Source organism: Seriola dumerili, unplaced genomic scaffold, assembly GCF_002260705.1.
Source record: "Seriola dumerili isolate Sdu_G_001 unplaced genomic scaffold, Sdu_1.0 BDQW01000003.1, whole genome shotgun sequence".
NCBI lineage: Eukaryota > Metazoa > Chordata > Actinopteri > Carangiformes > Carangidae > Seriola > Seriola dumerili.
Genome location: NW_019174258.1, coordinates 2,604,424 through 2,625,923, shown reverse-complemented (window position 1 = coordinate 2,625,923; position 21,500 = coordinate 2,604,424). Strand labels below are relative to the sequence as shown.

General features: G+C 39.9%; 1 protein-coding gene across 3 annotated transcripts; it reads left to right on the top strand.

Annotated features, from left to right (window-relative positions):
- Window positions 1–6,447: 6,447 nt before the first annotated feature.
- Window positions 6,448–19,860, top strand: LOC111218422 (liprin-beta-2-like). 3 transcript variants are annotated; one of them, XM_022740725.1, is made up of 19 exons: window positions 6,448–6,590; window positions 7,538–7,669; window positions 11,091–11,183; window positions 12,577–12,688; window positions 13,524–13,585; window positions 14,275–14,353; window positions 14,515–14,639; window positions 14,733–14,800; window positions 14,886–14,946; window positions 15,128–15,266; window positions 16,150–16,291; window positions 16,836–16,964; window positions 17,270–17,420; window positions 17,663–17,774; window positions 18,074–18,162; window positions 18,295–18,417; window positions 18,701–18,826; window positions 18,937–19,125; window positions 19,225–19,860. In XM_022740725.1, the coding sequence occupies exons 1-19, from the start codon at window positions 6,582–6,584 to the stop codon at window positions 19,444–19,446; spliced, it is 2,163 nt and encodes a 720-aa protein (XP_022596446.1). In that variant the 5' UTR covers window positions 6,448–6,581; the 3' UTR covers window positions 19,447–19,860. The 3 variants fall into 3 exon arrangements, with proteins under 3 accessions (XP_022596446.1, XP_022596454.1, XP_022596462.1); XM_022740733.1 differs by lacking the exon at window positions 7,538–7,669; XM_022740741.1 differs by lacking the exons at window positions 6,448–6,590; window positions 7,538–7,669; window positions 11,091–11,183; window positions 12,577–12,688 and adding an exon at window positions 12,717–12,769.
- The last annotated feature ends 1,640 nt before the right edge of the window (window positions 19,861–21,500 follow it).

The following is a 21,500-nucleotide window of genomic DNA, read 5'->3' as shown; positions in this document are numbered from 1 at the left end:
GCCCAATTTGTAATTGGAGGCCTTCATAAAACCGGGACTACCCACATGCCTTCCCTTTGCGACATTCTTTTATGTATATGTATGTGTATATATATGTATATATATATATATATATATATATATAAAAGATATAGAAGGAAAATTGTTTTGAGGGTGAGACACCACTTCGTTACAGTTGGAGAGGTTTTATTGAAATAGAAGTAAGTAAGTTTTTGATTAGATGAGAACTTTGAACTCAGGCACTCACTCAATTGTGCATTTTGTACTTTATTGCTTCTCATTAAGCTTACATCTCCCACAGCACAGTGAATACATAAACTAAAGTTACCTTCCAGTATCTTCCCTCCTGTATTTTCTAGCAGAGGTGATACATTTTAGTCAGTGCTATTTGTCACAACCACAGCAGTGTTTTTGCACGAGGTCAGAAGGGAAAGTTCTATTAATAGAGGTGAAAGTCCAACCATTAGCACACTTTACTGAGAAACTACCTCACAGACAACAGCAAATAATCACACACTGTTCATGAAAATACATATGATTTACATTACATCATACACATCTGTCCACATGTGCACTTTGTGTCCTGACTGCATTACTGTTCCTTTGATTTAACTTAGGATAGCATATAAGAAAAGAACTTTCTTCTGATTACAGTAACCTACAAGCTGACCCTCTAATTTGTGGATTTCAGAAGCCACAATGTACAGCACTGGGCCATTTGATGCTATTTACATCCAGTAAGCCACACTGGAGCACAATATTGCCCTCAAGAGGTCATTTCAGGAACTATTCTTATTATACTGCTGCCTGCCAGTCACTTCTTTATCAGTAGTATTCTCAGTACTGATGCCCAAGAAGTAATGATGCTCGAATAATCATAATAAATGATTTCCCATTGTTCTTTCCTCTAGGCAAAATTGGTGAAGGGCTATTCAGTGCTGTTATGCAATTAGATGGCCAGGATTACAAGTCTTCACAATGTATCCAACAGCAGACCCTTCCCCCACCGGTGGACCCTGCCCTCAAGACTCTCCAGCTGACTGAGGCCCTCAGGGCAGCACTGGAGGGCAAGGGGAGTGAGGAAGAACAGGACTCTCTCAGGAGACAAGTCTCCACTGAAACGGCAAATGTTATATTAAAATGGCTGGAGAGAGACAAGGTGAGTACTGCCTCACTCACTCCTGAAGGCCTTCAACACTCAGGAATAGATAATAGACCATAACAGCATTATATAATGCTGGAAATATCCAAAATCCAACACATGAGAAAGGATTCTGTTAGTTACCACTACAGTCTACAACTCCAGAGTCCATGGGTTTTATTACTTGCGTGATATGGTGTTCTTTGATCCTGGTCATCAACATCTGGAGGGCTTTTTCCTGTCTGCTAAGAAGTAGAGAGCTGGAAGCTGGATCTATGCACCGGTAATGAGATCCAGAGCTCCTGTTTTAAGTACAAGCAGTTGCAAGTTGCTTTTTACTGTCCTGCTCTCCCTGATTTCCTTCAGTCTTATACCCTTGCATTACTCCTGCCCTCCGTTTTCTGCAACAGTTGCTTGTTTGTTTTGTCCAGGTTACCCACCACCAGCATTTAGTTTTTTCTACTCTACTTCTACATTAGTTTGATATTGTCAACTTTACACTCACGTTCCCCCTCAATCTCCTCCACTGCCTCCTCCTCCCGTTCTGCGTCGTCTTTAATGACTTCTTGCTCGGCACCACATCTGACAAGCATGTGCTGCAGAAAGTTTCCTCTCCCCTGTGCCCCTTTAGGAAGCCCCGCAAAATCAGCTTGACTGAGAGGTACTTCAGACAGTGCAAGAGAACGGGCTAGAGACCGAGAGAGAAAGGTACCGGAGAAAGAAAGGGAGGACAGAAAAAGACGAATGATCATGAGGTGCAGCAAAAATGCAGAGATGTAGTAAATGCTGAAGCATTTTGAGCGTGCTTTAGAGAGGAAGCGGGGAAAAAAAAGAAAAAAGAAAAAGGGGAGTTAGAAAGAGGTAGAAAAAAAGTGAAGAGAAGAAAGAAAGGGAGTACAGCCAACTGGCATAGTTTGAGTTATTCGGCTCAGCTCTAAAAGTCTCAGGCGGCCCAGACTCCAAACCACACGGACTAAGTCTTCTCTGTAGACTCTACAACTGCAATATGGTGGGTCTGTAAAAGGAAGAGAGTTGGCTTCAGGGAGATAGAGAGTACAGCCCAGTTAAGAGCCACTGTTTTGTCTTGTTGTGGATTCTGGTCTCTGTTCATCCTCCTTGGTGCTTTATTGCACGGGCTAAATTCTATTAGTATTATTGTTAAGAGCCAGACCTACAGCACAATGGGCCTGCAAAATGGAGTATGATATTGATTTCTACAAACATTTTGCCTGGCTCAGAAAGGTAAGACACTCTCCACTTGCATGTTTGCTTTTCATACTTTCATACTGCGCCATAATTGCACAAAAAAGATCTTGTTTGTTTATTTTGCTCCTGCGGTGTTGTTGCTTTTACAGCGTAATTACAGCTGCCATGCACATAATTTGGGAGGAAGACGTGTTTTGTTTGTGAGCTGAGAAGTTTTCTGCAGAATATGCAACACATGCACTCTGATATACAAGCCCTTGTGGACTGTTAGAAGTTTATGTAAGAAAATAAGCAGCTAATTAACATGTGTATCTGAGCTATTACAGAGATTCCCTTCTTGTTTTAGGATAAATGTCAAGAATTATTCTATCAAAGTCTTAAAGGCAACATTTTTGACTGAACAGAGCAACAAGTTAGTGAACCTCTCTGTATTGAAGCTAAAATAATATATTTTAACATAATAGCTAATATAGTAATATATCAATATGGGAAGCAGATTTAATCATTTCTAGTCTGACCAGAGCATCAGGTTACATGGTTGACTGGTGGTGACACGTGGGTGAATTGTTGAATGCACAACAAGTCAGCCAAACTGGTCATAAGGTTAAAGTGTTAAAGGAGAATGATAAATGGATACACATGTCAGCTGAGATCATTTCCTGCCACTTGAACCTATAGGGAGTCTTTGGACAGCACATACCATCTTGCTGCCATTAAGAAGTCATTAGGCCTGACTGCCTCCATTAGGTTTTCATTCTTACTGACTCAGATCTACAGAGGAAGCCTTTACATGCACATACTTGTCAACCATTGTTATAACAATGATTCAAATTTGTATACATGACATGTTAGCAATCAACTGATAATGTGGAAAAATCTGGATTTAGAAATTTTCTCTATACCAGACATAACACAAATCCTCATGATATTGTTTGGCAATACACAGTACCTTTGTCTAAATCTTAAAATAGTAAGAAAGTACAGTAATATAGTAACTATTTATGTATAAAACCCTTTTAAACACATATTGTCAAGAATCACATATAAAATTATAAAAACACAAAGTAATAACAATATACTGAACTTTTACACAGTGCAACACAAAAGCTCTACAGTTTCTTCTTCACCATCATCTCAGATTAACAACACTACAAACTACAGCTTCAAAAAGTTTGTTAAATTAAACCAACACCTCTCTGAAAGGGTTTCACAAATGAAGTATTTCCTCCATGAATGTTATCTTCAATTGCATTACAGTATACAGAGTCTGTTTTAAATTTTTTGTTATTTAGTGTAATCAATTTCAGTGCTGCTCATCAGACCTTAACCTCACAGGAGATGAGTTACATTATTATAGTAGAGGTCATGAAGCAAATTCGTTCCCCAAAATTTTGTAAATAAAAGAATTTGGAGATACAACTGTAATAATGTGAGGTTAATGGTTCTAGGTTTGGGCTGGCTAAAAAAAATGGCTTTCTTGAAATAATTAAGCACACAGCAAGAACTAAGTGAATAGCTCAACTAAGCCAAGACCTGAACTAAGAAAAATATCAAGTGGATTGGAGGACGGACTTGTGTAGGAACCCAATTCTTCTCATCACTAAAATTTAAAAGAAATATCTGTAAAAACACCTAAATTATGCAATCAAATATTTTAATGTTAAAACACGTGGCTTATCTATTTTTAAAGTCTGATGCAAAGAGGCTTAATAAGGCACATTTTAAAATTATTGCTAACCACATGAGCTGGCTGGCGCAGGATGACGGACGCAGGGCTACATAATGTTTCCATGATTGTGGTTGAAAGCCTGGATTTCTAAGAAATTTGAGCTCATTTGGTTGCACTTTACTTCCCTTGCACACTGATGGCTCTGAAATATCCCTGACTGCACAGGCAGCCCCGAGTTCAGACTTCATTTTTTTTTTCCACTAATCAGTCGGTACAAAATGTTGTACACAATTTTTAATGCTGGATTAGGACCTGTAAACCGCTTATAGACTAACAGAAAATGACGTTTGAGCCTGAAAGGTAAGTCGTGTGTGTGTGTGTGCGTGTGTGTGCACACATGCATGTGCGTGTACTGTCTGAGTCAGAGGCTGCAATCACACTGAAGGAAACCAAATTCGACCCACTGGGCAACTGTTTTGCATTAACAGTGTACTTACTGAACTTAATGGGTGACCTTTATTCTGAAGGTAAACCTCCATTCAAACGGCAACAGTGAGTCCTACCAGGAGCGGTTATCACGTCTGGAGGGAGACAAAGAGTCACTAATTCTGCAGGTGAGATTAGTCACTCCCCTGGATATGCTTTTCTTTTGTTAGGGTGCATCAATAGTATTTCTGTCTGTTGTATAAGATTTATATGACCTTTAAAAAGGTTATTGTAGTATTAAAACATTTAGCCCAGAGCATGCCTGGACATCCATTTATAAAGGTGAATCAGTTCTATTGGTTATGAGTCTACTCAAATAAAAGAGGACATTTGACACCATGCTGCTAGTGAGAACCGATTCCAAACAGTGCCCATATCACATTACAGTGTTAGAGGAAAGAGACAAGGAAAGGAAGGTGAAAGGGCAAAGGTAGACTAGAGTATTATGTTATAAATGTTGCGTAATTGCATTTTTCCACTGCATGGGTGAAGCAACACTTATCAAGTGGGTTTGGTGCTGTTACAACAATAGAATGTCTTGTTTTGTCTGATGTGTTTGTGCACTTATATACGTGTGTAGGTGTGTGCAGCTCTCAGGACTGCTGAACAAGTGCTCATCTCAGACAGGTTGAGGCTAGCACCACCATGCTCTGTAGCATGTAGGTGTGGGTGAGAGCAGGTGCCCTGTTTGTTTCTTCTGGCCTCAGATAAAACATTCCTTAAGAAAATCCACTCCAGTTGGCTGGTTGGACCTGCTGTTTTAGCATGTGATTAGCCTCAATAGTTTTTCTACAGATTTACATTTAACCAGCATTCTGCTGACATTGCTGGAGCCACTGAAGTGTTGCAAGCACCTAACGAAGCACAAAGGAGCATTCATTTTTTCTCAAAGGAAATGTTTGCACTGTTTGACCTGGCACAGACACAGAAATTTCAACACAAATGAGTAGCAGCGATTAAATGAAAATAGCTAATATTAACGAATGGGCGCTGTGAGAAACTATGACCTAGGCTGTATTTCTGTGATGAAATGTGGAAGTAAATGATGGCTGAACAGTTTAATTGTCCATTCATCTTTATATATATTATCTCTACTATCATTCTGTTCCCAAACACAAATACACACACAGGTGAGTGTACTGACAGACCAGGTGGAAGCTCAGGGCGTGAAGATCAGCGATCTAGAGACTTCCCTGGTGGACCATCAGCACAAACTCAACTCCACGGAGGAGATGCTACAGCAGGTACACAGCTTTACTGACCTCGCTGATTTCAGTCTTACATTGGAGTTCCTCAATAGCTACCAAATGCTTGACGTATTACTGGACCAAAGTCAGGAAACTCTGACTTTCACCAGGCTTTTATATCAATATTTTTCTTCCAGTTAATGAGATGTGACAGGGCCCCAGACTGTCCATTTATCTTTTAAATGTGATTCTTCTGCAGATCCAATCATTTCTCATAAGCTGTAGTATGTAACTCGGGATGAGTTCTGCTTCCTGGGAAGAAATTCCATGCTAAGATTCCAGTGAATCTGGCTGCACATAACCTTGACAACCAAAATATTTAGGATGCTCAGACTCATTCCAGGACAGTGTGAGTATATGCCTGGTTTAAGCAGGGTAAGACTGGTCTGTCTGGGCAGGTGATTACAGCACGATTAGCCACACCCCCAACCTGTAAACACCAGGACTTACTCTCTGCATGCTCATACACAGACACAGGAAGAGAGAGAGAGAGAGAGAGAGAGAGAGAGAGAGAGAGAGGACAACAGCGCGAAGGAGAGAGGGACAAACAAGGAAGGGAGGAACAACTGAAAAAGGTGGAGAGATGGGAGGGAGAAAGAATAGGGGTGGTGCTCCTTTAAGAGAAGTTAGACGTGTATGTCTACAACTTTCAGTTGTTTGCTTTTGACTTCAAATCTACAACGGAGACTTTGCTGAACTGTACGAAGGACAAAGAAAATGGAATGGATGTATGAAACTTTCATCTACTGAAACTACAAGACACTTGAAACCATTGCATCCATGAGGGAAATACACTTATCGTTCCTTTACTACAGGCAGACACTGGAGTAAGATGAACCAGGTATTACACAAATTAAATGTATCTCATTCTTATAATGCTGCTCCTGTGAAATTTCTCTTCAGAGTAGACTGTTCCAGCCTTTTCTGACAAAGTACATAAGAGTCAGGAATATGTCTTTTAGCTATCTGATGAGTTATGAACTTAATGCTCAGTGTCTACTTCTTTGTGCAATGCTGGACGTGTGCAGTGTATCAAAGGGCAGGCAGGGCTGGTTTCTTGGAGACATGGTCATTATGAGGCTTTGGACCTGAGCCGTAAATCTCTTCCTGGTGACAAAGCTCTAATATTTTCCAGTGTGCACACTAGAAGAAGCCCAGATATTTTCCAAAGCCAGAGTTTTAAATGGATATATCCATATGTAATGTTTGCCTGCCTCAGACGCTCATTTGTGGACTTTAAGTGATTTAGCACCTGCTTGACATCAACCAAATTAGTAATACATCTGCCTGCATAGCCTGGCATAACTCTCAAGGCTGACAACCACAGAAGAGAGATAGTCACAGAAGTGTATAGCAGACCAATAGTCTCCCTCAGCACAGGTTTAATTGGCAAAGGTTCACACACTGAAAGGAAAATGCACCTGTCACAGTTATTTAAATGTTCTTTCTATGAATGTTTTGCATGGTTTTGGTACCCCTCTCTCTCTCACACACTCTCTCTCCTCCCCTCTGCTGTGTGCTTTGAGTGAGCTGTGAAATAGGCATTATAAATAGTGGTCATGGGTTGTGTATATTTAGCCACTCAAACAGCGTTTTAAACCAGTGGGTTTGTCTGAGGGGACTGTCATTACAGAACTGGTGGCTTGCTGTGCCTCACACTTAATGTTGCCTTTGTTCAGTAAGTGCTGAGTGCTGTCACTGAAGGGGTAATGTACTAACGTGTATTTGTGATTACCTTTATGTCCGTTTGTGTTGATTCATGCTGTTGCTGTATGTTGTTGATGACAGGAGCTCCTGCATAGGACGTCACTGGAGAACCAGAAGCTGAGTCTTATGGGGGAGGTGTCCTACCTGAAACTAAAGCTGGCAGACATGGAGGGAAAACAGGGCCATGGAGCTGAAAGGCAACACAAAGCAGAGGTAGGGCTTTTTACAGAGCTGAATGAGGCAAGTTCTTGTACTCATTAAGTTTTTATTTACAGTATATGGTATGGTTGTTTGGTTTGTCAGAACTTATTTGAATATGTATCAGTCGGACTTGATTTACTTGTGTGAGCTGTCACTGATTTCACCCTTAGTATAATTTTCCAATTAAACTTCATATTTTTTTTTAGCGGATTTATTTATATGAACGTGGCAGGCTCATTGCCAAATTACCATATAGGTTGTTTCATTGAGGACTGCCTGCAAGGAGGAATTAGTTTGACTAAAATCCTCAGGAACACTTCTGTTTTGCTTCAGTCCTTGGAAATTTGAACCTAACTCTGCCAGGAATGACGAGGGTACACACAAAAATCTGTCTTGTGTTCTGATGGATCTAACCTTGAAGTCAGCTGCTGATTTTATGGAAGACCATAAACACTTTCTGGATGGATGTAGGGGAACATTCACCAAAATCCTGGCTCTGTTGTTCCTGGCCAAAGTCTACAGGAAAAAAAAAGTCTCCAAGGGGTTTCATTTTTTTTGTCAGTTTAAACTGAATCATGTATTTGCTTAAGACCAATGTGTTGGGTTACCAGCAGACATCCTGGGCATTTAGTGACCATATGAATTGGAGAAAGGGAAAGCAAGGAAAGCTGCACTCTTACTAGACAGGATACTGTAATGTATGTAGTTACTGTCAAAACACTGCTGGTCAAAGAGCCTTTGTGTTCACAGGTTAAGAGAGTTCAGGCATAGCGGAGCTGGCATGATGGATGGTGGGCCAAATATGAGTGTGTGTAGGCTTCAGCCCAGAGAATTTTGTTCTTGGTGGTGGGTAAAGGTTGAGTAGGCCATTCTGAAAAAAATGATCCCGTTCCTAACGGAAGCCATATTTTTGAAAGCATTTGACAGCAAAAGAAAAAAAGGACATTTAATTGAATATGTTGATTGCTACTTGATTTCTATATCTTAGCAGGACAAATGGCTATATGTTTCAGCACTTCTCAATTCTACTTTCATTATGTGAACAAAATCTACTTTCCCTACAAAAGCTGCTTGGACTTAACAGAATAGGAAAAATCTGCTTTCAACACTTTACTGGCCTCCCACGTGCTTTCTTTACTACACAAACATGTCCACACATATGCATGTTTGCACACACACACACAACATGTGCAAGCCTCCTTGCTGTGGAGCCAGTAAGCTCATAGTTAAATTTAGCCATGGAGGCACTTCATATCATCTGTCATATCCGCTGTACCAGACCCCAAGTGAGACTTCCTCTGTCCACAGTCCGAGCATAACTTGGCTGCTGTTTACACTTTTTCTGAAGGAACATGATCACCTCTAAAAGATGGCAAACTTATTCACCTCTCTTGCAGTTTCTCAATTCAAACTACCCATTCAATAAACTGGATATGCATGTTATGGAAGTTCAGGTTCATGAATAAAAACAAAACAGACTGTGTTTCTGGAATAGGCATAGGACAAAATAAGAACTTGATGTCACTATTCTCCTGGCCAAAATAATTGCAGTTCACGATATTATCGTGAAAATAATGAAAATTACAAAACAAATGGAAATCACTTCAACACATTTTCTTTTTTTCTATGAGAGCAATAGAGAGGACTTGAAGTGGAAATGCTGTAATGGTCATTTCTACATGCATACAGCCTATTAAATGATAAACTTAAATATTCTGCTGTTGCGATTGATAAATACATGCACAGCAGTGTTACATGTAGGCTACATGCAACGAGATTTTCTGTCAAATAAAATAAATTGTAATTCTTATTTCTTATGGACTGCTGCCAAATTAATGTTATGATAAAAATCGAATCAGAGGTAAAAGATGACACAAATGAGCTATTTAGCTAACATAGCTACCATTACTTAGACAACATTAGCTTAATTTAATGGTGACCAAAACGTTATATAACGTTCACAACACACAGCATCATAACGTAACGAACGTTTACATAAACGTCAACATAACCAACACTTAAGTACGTCACGTTACGTAAGTGTAATTTACAGTAACGCTAAGTTAATTGTACCTGGAGTTCAGCGAACAGAGCTAAATGGTTATCACGGACGTGGGAGTTCAAATTGGAGGTGTTGAACCGATGGGCAGACAGACACCTTCCTCCGACAGGTTCTGCGGGTGGGCCTCTCATTTTCCTGTCGTTCATTGTTTTGGAATCCAGAATAATCCAAGCACATCCGATTTAACTTTCTGTCGTGGGTGATACGGTAAACCGTGTCTTTAGCCATGGTCACTGGCTTAGCATTTTGGATTTGACTGGAAATATGGAGGCGCCCCCTTGTGGCAATTCGAAATAAATCAATATAGGACTGCATGTTGGCCAGCTATATTATCACCCTTCACAATTTTTCCGATGATAAATTCACCACGATCAATTTACTGTGAATGCTTTGCATCATCACGAGTGATAAAATCGTATATTGTCCCATCCCTATAAACTAGGTAAGAACTGGCCCTGTGTGTCTGTATATGGGACCGGCCAAGGATCTGTATTTCTAACACAGGCTCACTATCATATTAAATATTCAGGCTCAAGGCCTTATCTACACTTTCTCAGAATGTAGAATATCAGATTACCTAAAAATAATGTAGAGGGAAAACTGGATTGAAAGATAATTTCTGCAATGATGCATTCACTTACAAATACAGACGTATACACCTTCTCTACAGTGTTTCCTCTTCTCTTTCTAAACATTTCTCTCAATTCTCTCTCCCCCACTGCATCTGTCAGACTGTAGTGAATTTCATTAGTGAGCTGCAAGAGCAGATGTGTAGGTTTCAGAAGGAGATCAATAGCAAGATCCAGGAGAAAAAGGCCATGGAGATCCCGGCTGACAGCAGCACTTTGGTGGAGTGCCGCAACGACCCCACAGAGGACAAGGGCTCAAACCCCGGGCCGTCCTGTGACAGAACCTCCGGGGTGATACACATACTAGAAGAGGCTCCAGATGCGTCTGATGGCAACACACACAGCCTGGAAGAGGGTAGCTCAGATGCAGAGCAGCAGTACCACTGTAGAGGAGAAAGTGTAGGCACAGCTTGCCTGAGTGACTTCTAATGTTGTGTACAGCATGGGTTGTCCTAAATTGGTGTGTGCAATCCTTCGGTTCAGACGCAAATGAAACATGGATTCACCAAGTATCCTCAGCAGTGCTCCATGTCACTATGCAACTTGGTCAATCTGTTATGCATCAGTGTGTGACATAGCTAATACCTCTAGGTGCATTTCATGTAATTTGATATTGTGTGCTACAATGTGCAGGCTTACTAACATCACCTGATTATTTATTCCTGCTATTGGAGTGACAAAGTTTTTTTAAGGCTTGCAGCTGAAATTAAGAGGCATATCTTCCTCACATGTTCTGTTTCAGGGCTTAATTAAGGAGCTCAGGATTCTTAAGGACAAAGTGGAGCACCTGGAGGATGAGAAGTTACAGTATGAGAAGAAACTCAAAGCAACAAAGGTAAAAGAAAGTTTGGATTTTCATGGTGTCTAGACTTTGAAATATACCACCAGTGCCCAAATTCCACTGCTAACTGTCCACTCAACTTTCCTAAATGCTGTCCAATGCGATGTTCCAGCCAGCTAAGTGAGTCATTTTCTTTTGCACACTCTCATTCATGGACACCTATGTTTTCTTAAGAAGTCTGAGAGCTATTTACCTTCTATTTTAAAGGACTGTAGAAATAAAGTTAATAATGGCTTAGTCCTTTTTTAATGTCCTTCTTGTATACTTTGGCATGATCCCATGGCATTAACTTCTCAAACTTTCTCGAGTATCTCGTCATCTTTTACAATATTATTATTTATTTTTAGGATATTATTATTTCATCATTTCTCTCTCAGTCTTCCTTCCTCTTTCCCTTCCACTACAATAGTTGTGTCTGTGTATTAGATTATATGAGATAATATAATATTATACCATATTTCCTTGTTCTGTTATACTTCTACCATTTCAAAAGATACATCTGCTGATTCACTTTTAACAAACTAACCCCTGTAGGTGTCGCCTGGTCAGACACAACCTCGACCATTTTGGTAGTTCTCAAAGGAGGTCGACCTGATTTGTTGTGCAGTGTATGTGAATACTGTACAATTCAAAGTCATATTACCATCTGAAATTCTTTATTTTTAGTTTTTAGCAGTTCATAAAATACCCTTTTGGCATTGTTCTATCTAATGGATGTTTACCCAAATTTTAAAATGCACAAATGGTACATCTCACAGAAATATCTTACTTGTTATTCTCAGTTTCGTAGAAGGTGGTTAGACCGATATTCTTTATATCAAGCTATGAAAAGCTTAATAGAAGAAAATTAGAAATATAAAAAGGCTTTTATGTGTGAGTTTATGTATCCTATTATACCTTTTTAAACAAATCAGTGGGGAGTAATGCTTTGATAAAGTAAAAATAGGGGTATGATGTGGTGCATAAAGCAAAAAGTGTATTTTTCTTCCACTTTCTTCTTGACAGACAGAACACTGGCAAATAGATCAGCATGAACTTAACTTTATTACCATCTGTTTTTTCCTTATACTCTGTAACTTACATTCAAACAAATTATAAAGTCTATAAAGTGGCCTAATATTTTGGTTCTCTAAAAGAGTAACATTAGTGTGCTTTGTTGTGGGTGTTTTACATGTAGGTATTATGTGGGGGATCTTACCCAGTTTGGGTGTCAAATGAGGACATGTGCTGACACTTTAAATTAAGATGCCTTTACTTGTCCTGTTTTTTTGTGAATGTGAAAGTGCTTCTAGCTGTGCATGTGTTTAAACAGAGTTGGCATATACAGTACCTTTGCGCAGAACTGCATGTCCTGTCTGCTAAGATTCCTCATGTGTGGCACCCACAGGCAGAGATCAGCAGCCTTCAGCAGCTTTTGCTCAGTAAGAACGCTGAGATCGAGAGCTTGCACACTCAGCTGCTGGCCAGACCCTCTCTATCCACCGAGAGCTCAGAGAGAGGTAAGCACAGCACCCAGCTTCAAGGCCTCGACCCACTTGCCAACAACAGCCTCTCACTGTCTGAGCTACCCAGCCTCATAGGTGACACAGTTAATGACTCCTATTTGCATTCATTAACTTGTAGTAACAGCTGTGGGAAAACTCTGTCTTGGCCCTTAATAAACTGTCTCATCATGGGTCTCTGTCTCTCTCTCTCTGAGTAGATGTACAGGAAGAGGCTAAATGCCAAATGTAAGCCCAAACAGTATTTCATGAAAATGATTTTGAACCCATGGGCCATGTCTACACGTGATTTTTCATTTACATCCTTTCTCCACACATCTCTTTATTCTATTATTTTTTCTCTTAGGGGCAGATTTGTCAAACACCACCTGGTTTACTTACTTGGTGCACCATCTCTCTTCCCTTTGGCTTCTCGGTTGTCTTTATGGATTCTTGAAAGCATAATCTCTTGTTTGTTCTTAATTTTGTCTGTCACAGAAAAACACTTCTCTGGGGTACTTGCTTAGTATAATCACTTTCACTCACTGGCAATCCTGCCTGTATGCCTGCACTTGTTACAAAGGAAGTGTCTATGGACTGTTGGCCCAAATATGTAAAAGCTGACATGGCTAAAGCTATGATTGGTGGATAAAAAAGGCTTTCATGAATCTAAAAATACATGGTTTGGATGTCACTCTAGTGAGGAATAAATATTACAACTTGTTAGAATGTATTTTTGCCTTTCCTTTCTTTCTAAATAACCATATGCAGTTAAATGTGTCTGTACTGTATAATAATTTATATAACACAAGCAGCTGCCTATTAATAATCAGTATGGGGTTTCTCTTTATAGATCAGGAACTGCAGAGGCTTAAGAGTGGAATGAAATCACTGGTTGCTGCCAACGATGAAAAGGTAAGTTACCAGGAATCTGAAAACTGATTCTTTCTCTTTCTGGGGAGCACAGCTGTATGTGATTAAACAGTATAGAGCAGCATGTGTGTTGTTTACTACAAGGTAAAGTGTCTTACTGGCATGTATATACAAGTGCCATCATCACTGCTGTTTGCAAGGTCAGAAGGTAACTGTTTTTAGACGTTGTCATTTCTTAGAGGCGCCACCCTCCAACCATTTATAGTACAGAAGGGCTTTTGTATTCTCCCTCCCAGAGAATCTTGGACTTTAAAGACTTACAGACACAGCCCTACATGTGGCACACTAGTGAAGACACACACGTACACACACCCCAAGGCGAGCCATTTCAGGCAAAGCCACACTTAAGTAGGCCTCGATCTGCCAAGCCTAATTTTGGAGTGAGCTGTATTAAGAGAACCATGGCGAAACCAGGCATGGGCACCACTTCAAAAAACACACACTCTGCGCAGCTGGTTACCACAACACAAAGATTTCCAACCAGGCCCGTGTCAATCCCCGCCCTATCCACTACATTGATGTAAAGGCCATATGGTGAAAGAGGGATGCTTGTGTGGCATATTGGCCAGTAACAGGGTGAAGCAGATAGTCTATATGTGTTTCTTAACCTTAGATAAACATCTTAATTGGGTTTTGTGGACCTTGAACCTCCCTTACTCTGTTTTCTGTAGGACCGGCGTATTGAAGAGCTCACTCTACTCCTGAATCAGTGCAGGCAATTCAGAGAGGTCACTAGCACCACAAGGCAAGGTAATCAGCCTTTTCACTCCTTGTGCTTCCTTTGAAATATTTGTATTATCTTAGCAACAACATTTGAGCTTAATGAAAGCCACCACACTTCCTTCCTTGACAGAAGTATGTGCCACTGCTTGAGTTGAGGGAAAAAAAAAAATCTTTCTTTGTTACTGTAGCACCACCTGCTGTTCATTCATTGCCAAATGGAAGGACTCCTTCAAGCAGCAGCGAGGAAGAAGAGCAGGGGCTAATGAAGAATACTGACTCTGCCAGTGCAAAATCTGAGGATGTAAAGTCTGAAGTGGGTCGAAAAACTTTTAACTGGTTTCATACAAGTTGAAGTTTGTTTGTTTGTCATTTTAGCTCTTCTAACTTTAATTTTTACCCATCGCAGGTTTCCACAAACAGCTCTTCCTCCCAACAAACATCACTTATATCAGTCCAGAAGGACAGTGATTCCAGGTAGCGAAGCAGCTATTCATCAGTGACTCATGCCAATGTCTATCAGTTGGATTTGACTGAGATGATTGTGCTTTTATCTTCTCAGAACAGAACCACAGATTCTATCAAGTAGCATGAATGACCTAACAAATGGACCTTCACAAAAGGTACTTTCAAATCTAATATGCCAAGACTTTACTTTTTTTTTATAGTACATGAAAGTGACTGTATGGTGTCTTACATGATTGATGTGTGACAGAATTCACAATTTGTATCACTGCTATACAATTACAATTAATTTTCTGATTTTGCTTGCCTTTTGTATTCATATCCGTGTGGTTTATCCAGAGTGCTCTGGGTGACACCAGAAGTCAGACGCTGCCTGTGAATTCCTCTCTGTCAGAGCAAAACGGGATCGGAGGCAGCAGCAGTGAAATCCAGAGCCATAGGTCTCCAGATGGGAGTGAAGATGGAGACTCCAGCCAAAGTAAATCCAGACATATTAACTCAGGCTGTAATTTATGACATGATTGATAGTGTACAGTAATAATCCTCGATATAGGATCAGACTTCCTTTTTCTGTGGAGTAGTCGTGAGGGCAGTAATTCCAATGAGCAAAGGCAGGATTCATATTTGAAGCAAACCACTCTCCTTTGACCAGACGACCATTACACCTTTGATCACAACTAATTGCAGAGTCTCCTGACAGAGCTGATGGATCATGGGTTAGACTTTCTCACCAAACACACCCTCCCGCTTGCTCTGATTGACCACATTCATCCCAGCTCCACCCTTCCTCAGCTTCACTGACCGGTTTTAACTTGAGCCCCACCCTGATTTCTCTCTGCCAAGTTCTGCTGCAGAGTAGAGACTGACTGCAGCCTATATCATAAAGATCACACCTTGTAAATTTTAGCTTAAACCCAGTCTTTTTCATGGGACATTAACTGATGACTTATTTGCTGAGCTCAATGGTCTGTAACCTGCGCTCCCTCTCCTGAATAGAGCATTGTGAAAATCCAGACCACCACACACGCACCACTTAGCTCCTAATGTGCTATTTAGTTTTTGGCTGCTTTTTACTCAGTCATCAAGATTGTGTCTCCAACAATTCACAACTACAGAAAACTACAAATTTAAACAGACCAGATCTTTTCAAAGGCATCATTACTGAAATGCTTTTTTGGCAACATTATTGTGGGGCTTTTGACTACTCAAATTATTATGAGTAAACTGCGATTTTTAACTAATCAAATGCATCTATAAAATGTTGCAAAATCTAAGTAGCCCTTCACAGTACACTCAAATGATTTGAATCAAATTTGTACTCAGTAGTATTACACTGACTATGTTTTTTGTAACTCTTAAAGGAAAGTTGGAGAAAATTGATGACAGCACTTCAAGCGATAATTCCCCTGTTCATTCTGGGGCAAATACACAGCCTGGCCAACGAGCTGTGGGCTCACCAGAATACATGAAGAATAACAGGAGCTTCAAGAGACTCTGGGGAAAGTGAGTGTTGTAAAATAGATTAATACCTCAACAGTATGTCAGCACAGATTATCAGTACCAAGCCAAGAAGGAAACACCAGCCAGTAGACCAACTTTGACTGGCAGTTTTTAATAACATATATAAGTTTCATATCTTGTATACATTTTAACATATGTTAGATTGTGTATAGATAATATACATTGTATGGGTTTGTGTGGAGTATTAGTTGGTGGTTTATGTGTATGTATTAAGTGTATGTGAATAAATTATACTGTACTGTAATAAACTATTCCTCTGGTAATACAATATTGCCACTACATTTAACAAGTGGAAAAACACACTTTAAAATGTGTGTAATAAAACAGAATTATTTAGCTCAGTAATGAATTACTATTTGGGTTTCAGTAATAAAGAATATTTTCCATCTTGATTTTTTTTTATCCTATTATTTATTTTCATCAAGAAAAAATAGATGATAAGTAATGCGTTTACTGAATGTGTCAGATCTGTCTTTTGTACTCTGAGAGTGAAAGTAACGCCAGGAGTTTATCCTTGTCCATACAGACTTCGAAGAACCCAGTCTGGGGGGCTTCAAGCAGCAGATCCAGATGGGGGTCAGTTTAGAAGAGGGGGACTGCGGGCTACAGCAGGACCCAGACTAACCAGGACTCCTGAATCGTATGACCCTGCACGGTAAAGCTCTGTGTGCCTCTACCGGTCCTCGCCTACAGTACTCTCAGTACTCTATTTTAAGGGTTTTGTATCAGCGAGGTCACTCTTATACTCCGCTGCCTTAAAATAATCTGGTTAAGTTCTCTCACCTCATTCTCACCTCCACCATTTCCTAAAGGGCTAAAATGAGAAGACACTTCTCTTAGGATATCAAATTGTGTTTTGAATGTATGGTATGCTTTATGTATTTTACTGTGAATATTATATTACCAATTAAAGTAAATGAACTAGTCCCGTGTCTAATTTCTCTCTTTTTTTTCTGTCAGTGATATGAATATTCCATTCAGCCAGTGGACCAAGGAGCAGGTGTGTGGCTGGCTAGAGGACTATGGACTGGGCCAGTACGTCAGTCTCTCTAGACAGTGGGTTGAAAATGGACAGACACTGCTGTCTGCTACACCTCAGGACTTTGAGAAGGTCAGAATAAAACAGGACGGTTGATGTCACTTTAAACTAAACAACTAAATATCTTAAATTTAGGACTCAGTAATAATACATAGTATAAATCAAAATTATTGATATATATTTACATCCTAATGTTCAGATAAACTTAAAAGAGTTTATCAGGATGAATTAAATTGCGTGGTGTGTGGGTAAACCACCAAAGATTTACCTCAATGTTTAGTTCTATCATGACAAACAGTCCTTTCTGACCTCAGGAGATGGGTATGAAGAATCCACTGCACAGGAAGAAGCTGCAGCTTGCTCTGAGGGCATTCACCACTAAAGTTGTAGAGAAATCGTCAGAGCTGGACCACATTTGGGTCACCCGTAAGACTCTTTCTACATTTTGAACTTCTGATGCTTTATGTTCTCATTTGAATCAGATGTCCAAATAGAAAGTCTGACTTCTCATGCCACAAACCAAACAAAGAAATGTAATGTGTAAGATCAAAATGTAAATATATTAAAAAAAATGCAAATATATACAGCATTCAAAACCAGGAACTGTATCTCAACTGAGCCGTTACAGGGATTGTGTTTTGACAGCTGACTGCCCGTGGAGATTTAGAATTAAAATGTTAAGTGAGTGAAGTGAATTAATGATTGATTGATTTTCCCCCGTATAGGCTGGTTGGATGATATTGGTTTGCCTCAGTATAAAGACCAGTTCCATGAGGCCCGAGTAGATGGTCGAATGATACAATACCTCACAGTGGTAAGACTTAATCTTTCATGTACTGCTACATTTTCTAGAAAGATGCCTGCAAAATGCATTTATTTAAATTTCAAACATATAACACTGTTATGAATTTGTAAGTTCACTTATGTTCTTCTGCTGTTCACCCAGAATGACCTCTTGACTCTAAAGGTCACCAGCCAGCTTCATCATCTCAGTATTAAATGTGCCATTCATGTTCTTCATGCCAACAAGTTCAACCCCCACTGTCTTCGACGTAGGCCAGGGGAGGAGGTAAGCCAAGGTGGAAAGGAGTGGGTGGAAGATGAAATTGTGGATTGTGTTTTACTGAGCTACTGCTCTTAGATGATGAACAGGTGTAATCACATCAGTTGCCCACAAGATGGTGATAGACAGATGTTGAATGCTCCCAGTAACAGAACATTTTTCCTTTCATACAATTGTGTCTAAAGTACTAGTGCTGTTTAAGAAGTGTGTTTAGGAGGAGGGTCAGTCGGTAATGAGTGAGATAGAAATGGGTATAATGCCAAATAATATTATTTTTAACTTTCTGCAGAAACAACCCTCTCCCTCAGAGGTGGTGCAGTGGTCTAACCATCGTGTGATGGAGTGGCTAAGAGCAGTCGATCTAGCTGAGTATGCGCCTAATCTACGGGGCAGTGGTGTTCATGGTGGACTGATTGTAAGTACTGTAAATTTTGAGCTTTGGCGCAAATTTACCAGGGCACAATGGCATCACATGCTTACATTACGTGCCTGGAGACCTAAATTTGTTGCTGTCAAATTCCATAGATCCTGGAGCCGCGGTTCAGCTCAGAGACTTTGGCCCTGCTGCTAAATATTCCTCCCCAGAAGACTTTGCTCCGGCGCCACCTCGCCACGGCCTTCTCTGCCCTGGTGGGGCCTCAGGCCACACAGGAGAAGCGCGAGTATGGCAATGCCACAGGTCACGTTCCCCTCACTACCACTGCTAAAGTCAAGGTAAGAACACATTGTAAGAATCAAAATGTTCTGTGGTTTTTACAGCACAAAATGAAAATTAATTAATTATTAATGGCTTGGACTTTTGTGTGTTTTCAGCCAAAGAAGTTGGGCTTCACCCAATTCAGTCACCTGAGAAAGAGAAAACCTGATGACTCTGCGGACTATATCTGCCCAATAGACAGTGGAGCATTGACAGTGAATGGGGTTTCCCGGTTGCCCTCTGCAGCACTCAGGGGCCTCAGCCCCAGCTTGGTCAGACAGGCGGAGAGGCCGGAGCAGCTTGGGATGAAACCTGAGACTAATGGCCCTAAACAATAATTTAAAAAGTACCACAGACACACCACTCACTCTCACTCCCCAAGTGACTTTTGTGAATCAGTGGAAATTCTAATGCAGAAATGCAACCAAGATGCATCGATGTGGTGATTTGCTGGATGGGCTGCAAAGATGCTGTGTTTAGCAGGTGATGTTATTGTTGTTAATGTATTTTTCACCAGATGTCGCTTACAACAATGTTCACCTAAAATGGTGATGAATGATGGCATTGTGTGGAATGTTTTATGAAAGCTGCTCTCTGCATTCCTTATACAGTCGGATTCCAAAGCTTATACTTTTGCTCATTTTACTGACCATTTTGTATTTAAACTTCTATCGATTTAGTTAGGATATTGGTGCCCTTTTCTTGTTATATATGTGGATTCACTCAACATCATAATAATTGACACCACTTACTGTAAGCAATGATGTTTCTCATTCATTTTCTTTATGAGTGACAAAAAATTTGAAAATTAAATCATTTTGATTCTTGATGGTACACTAATGATACTTTCCTGCACCTTCAAAAAAGGATTTTGGTACACCTTAGGATTCTTCTGCCAAAAAGCTGCCTTAAACAGTTAGCCTTGTTGGATTTATTTTAGAAGAAGAAATGGAAAAATCAAAAGCAGTTTGATCTATTTAAATACATATTTAAATTTTATCTACATTTTATCATACTATGCAGTAAGTATGTAAGTATACTTGAAATAAAGTGTATGAGATTAACAGATGTTTTTAAGTTTATGACTTTAGGAGTTTTGTATTAATTCAGTATATCACTATAGTGAGGGGGACAATTTTGTGTGGTCCAAGGACTTAAAACATTTTAGAATTTCATCACTTCCTGAGGATGGATATGAGGGTCTTGAATGGGTAGTCGATTCAAGACTGCCCACTACTGGTCAAAAATGAAAAATGCAAGAACACTTTGCACCCAATTATTGTACCAGTGGCTGATAATGCTCCAGCCCAGGTTTTTTCAAGTAGGATAGCCTGAATATCTGGTTCAGTGTTGCTGACAAGACTGGTACAGAGTCTGTTTTAAGTTGGTTGGTAAGTTAATCAAAGTGAATGCATCAAAAATCAACTTTGTTTTAAGCACAGTTTGTGTATAGTAACAAAAAGAAAAAAATGTGATACATTGCCAATTTATCTTAACATAATTTGGGTTTAGCAGCTTTGTCTGCTTATATAGAATTAGTCAGTTATAGAAGTCATGATCCCGGGATTGCTGCTGACCCCAGAAAAATGTCTTGTGATTTGATGATACTGTACAAACAAAAAGATGTTAAACAATTTCTGACAGTATCAGAAAAACAAATCTCCGTACACCATAATACAAAGTAATTACTATGTCTTACATGCAAGTAAAATACTAAGCAAAAGATAAGAAGTAGTTTCAAGAAAATAATGAAGGGCAATGACATGCTATATTGCATTCTCGGTCATCTTCATCAGTACGTCAAACCAAATAAAGGATCTCTGGATTGCATTGCACTCTTTGACCTGTCGCAAACTCATCTGACTGGAGCGAAGGGGGGAGTCCTGAAACTTTTAGCAGGATAAAGTGGTGGTGATATGGCATTTCTTAAAATACTATAGCTCAAAGGCTAAACAAGACATATGATTTCCTTGAACAGGGTTAGACTTGCCCATGGCTTGCTGTTTGCATGCTTTTAACTAATGTCCACTTCATCTAATACCACTGTATTGTAATTGTTATGCAGTTGCTGTATTTACTAAATGAGACAGAACTGCTAATGGTAGGAATATTCCATTTTACACAGACTGAACACTGTAATGAAACAAAGTCTCAATAAATGACACTGTGTCGGGGTGTTTTCCATCAGTTGCAGTCCTAGTGAATCTACTAAGATTCTGCTGGCGTGCCCGGGAGTGTGGCAGACAGGGCAGCAGTCAGCTCCCCTCTGAACCCTCCTGCAGAAGTGCACAGCCTCAATTATACAAAACACAATAATTAGGGAATCTTTTACCTCTGCATATCATTAGTTCCCTAACTGAGAACATCCTAATCAATGATTACAAATGACAGG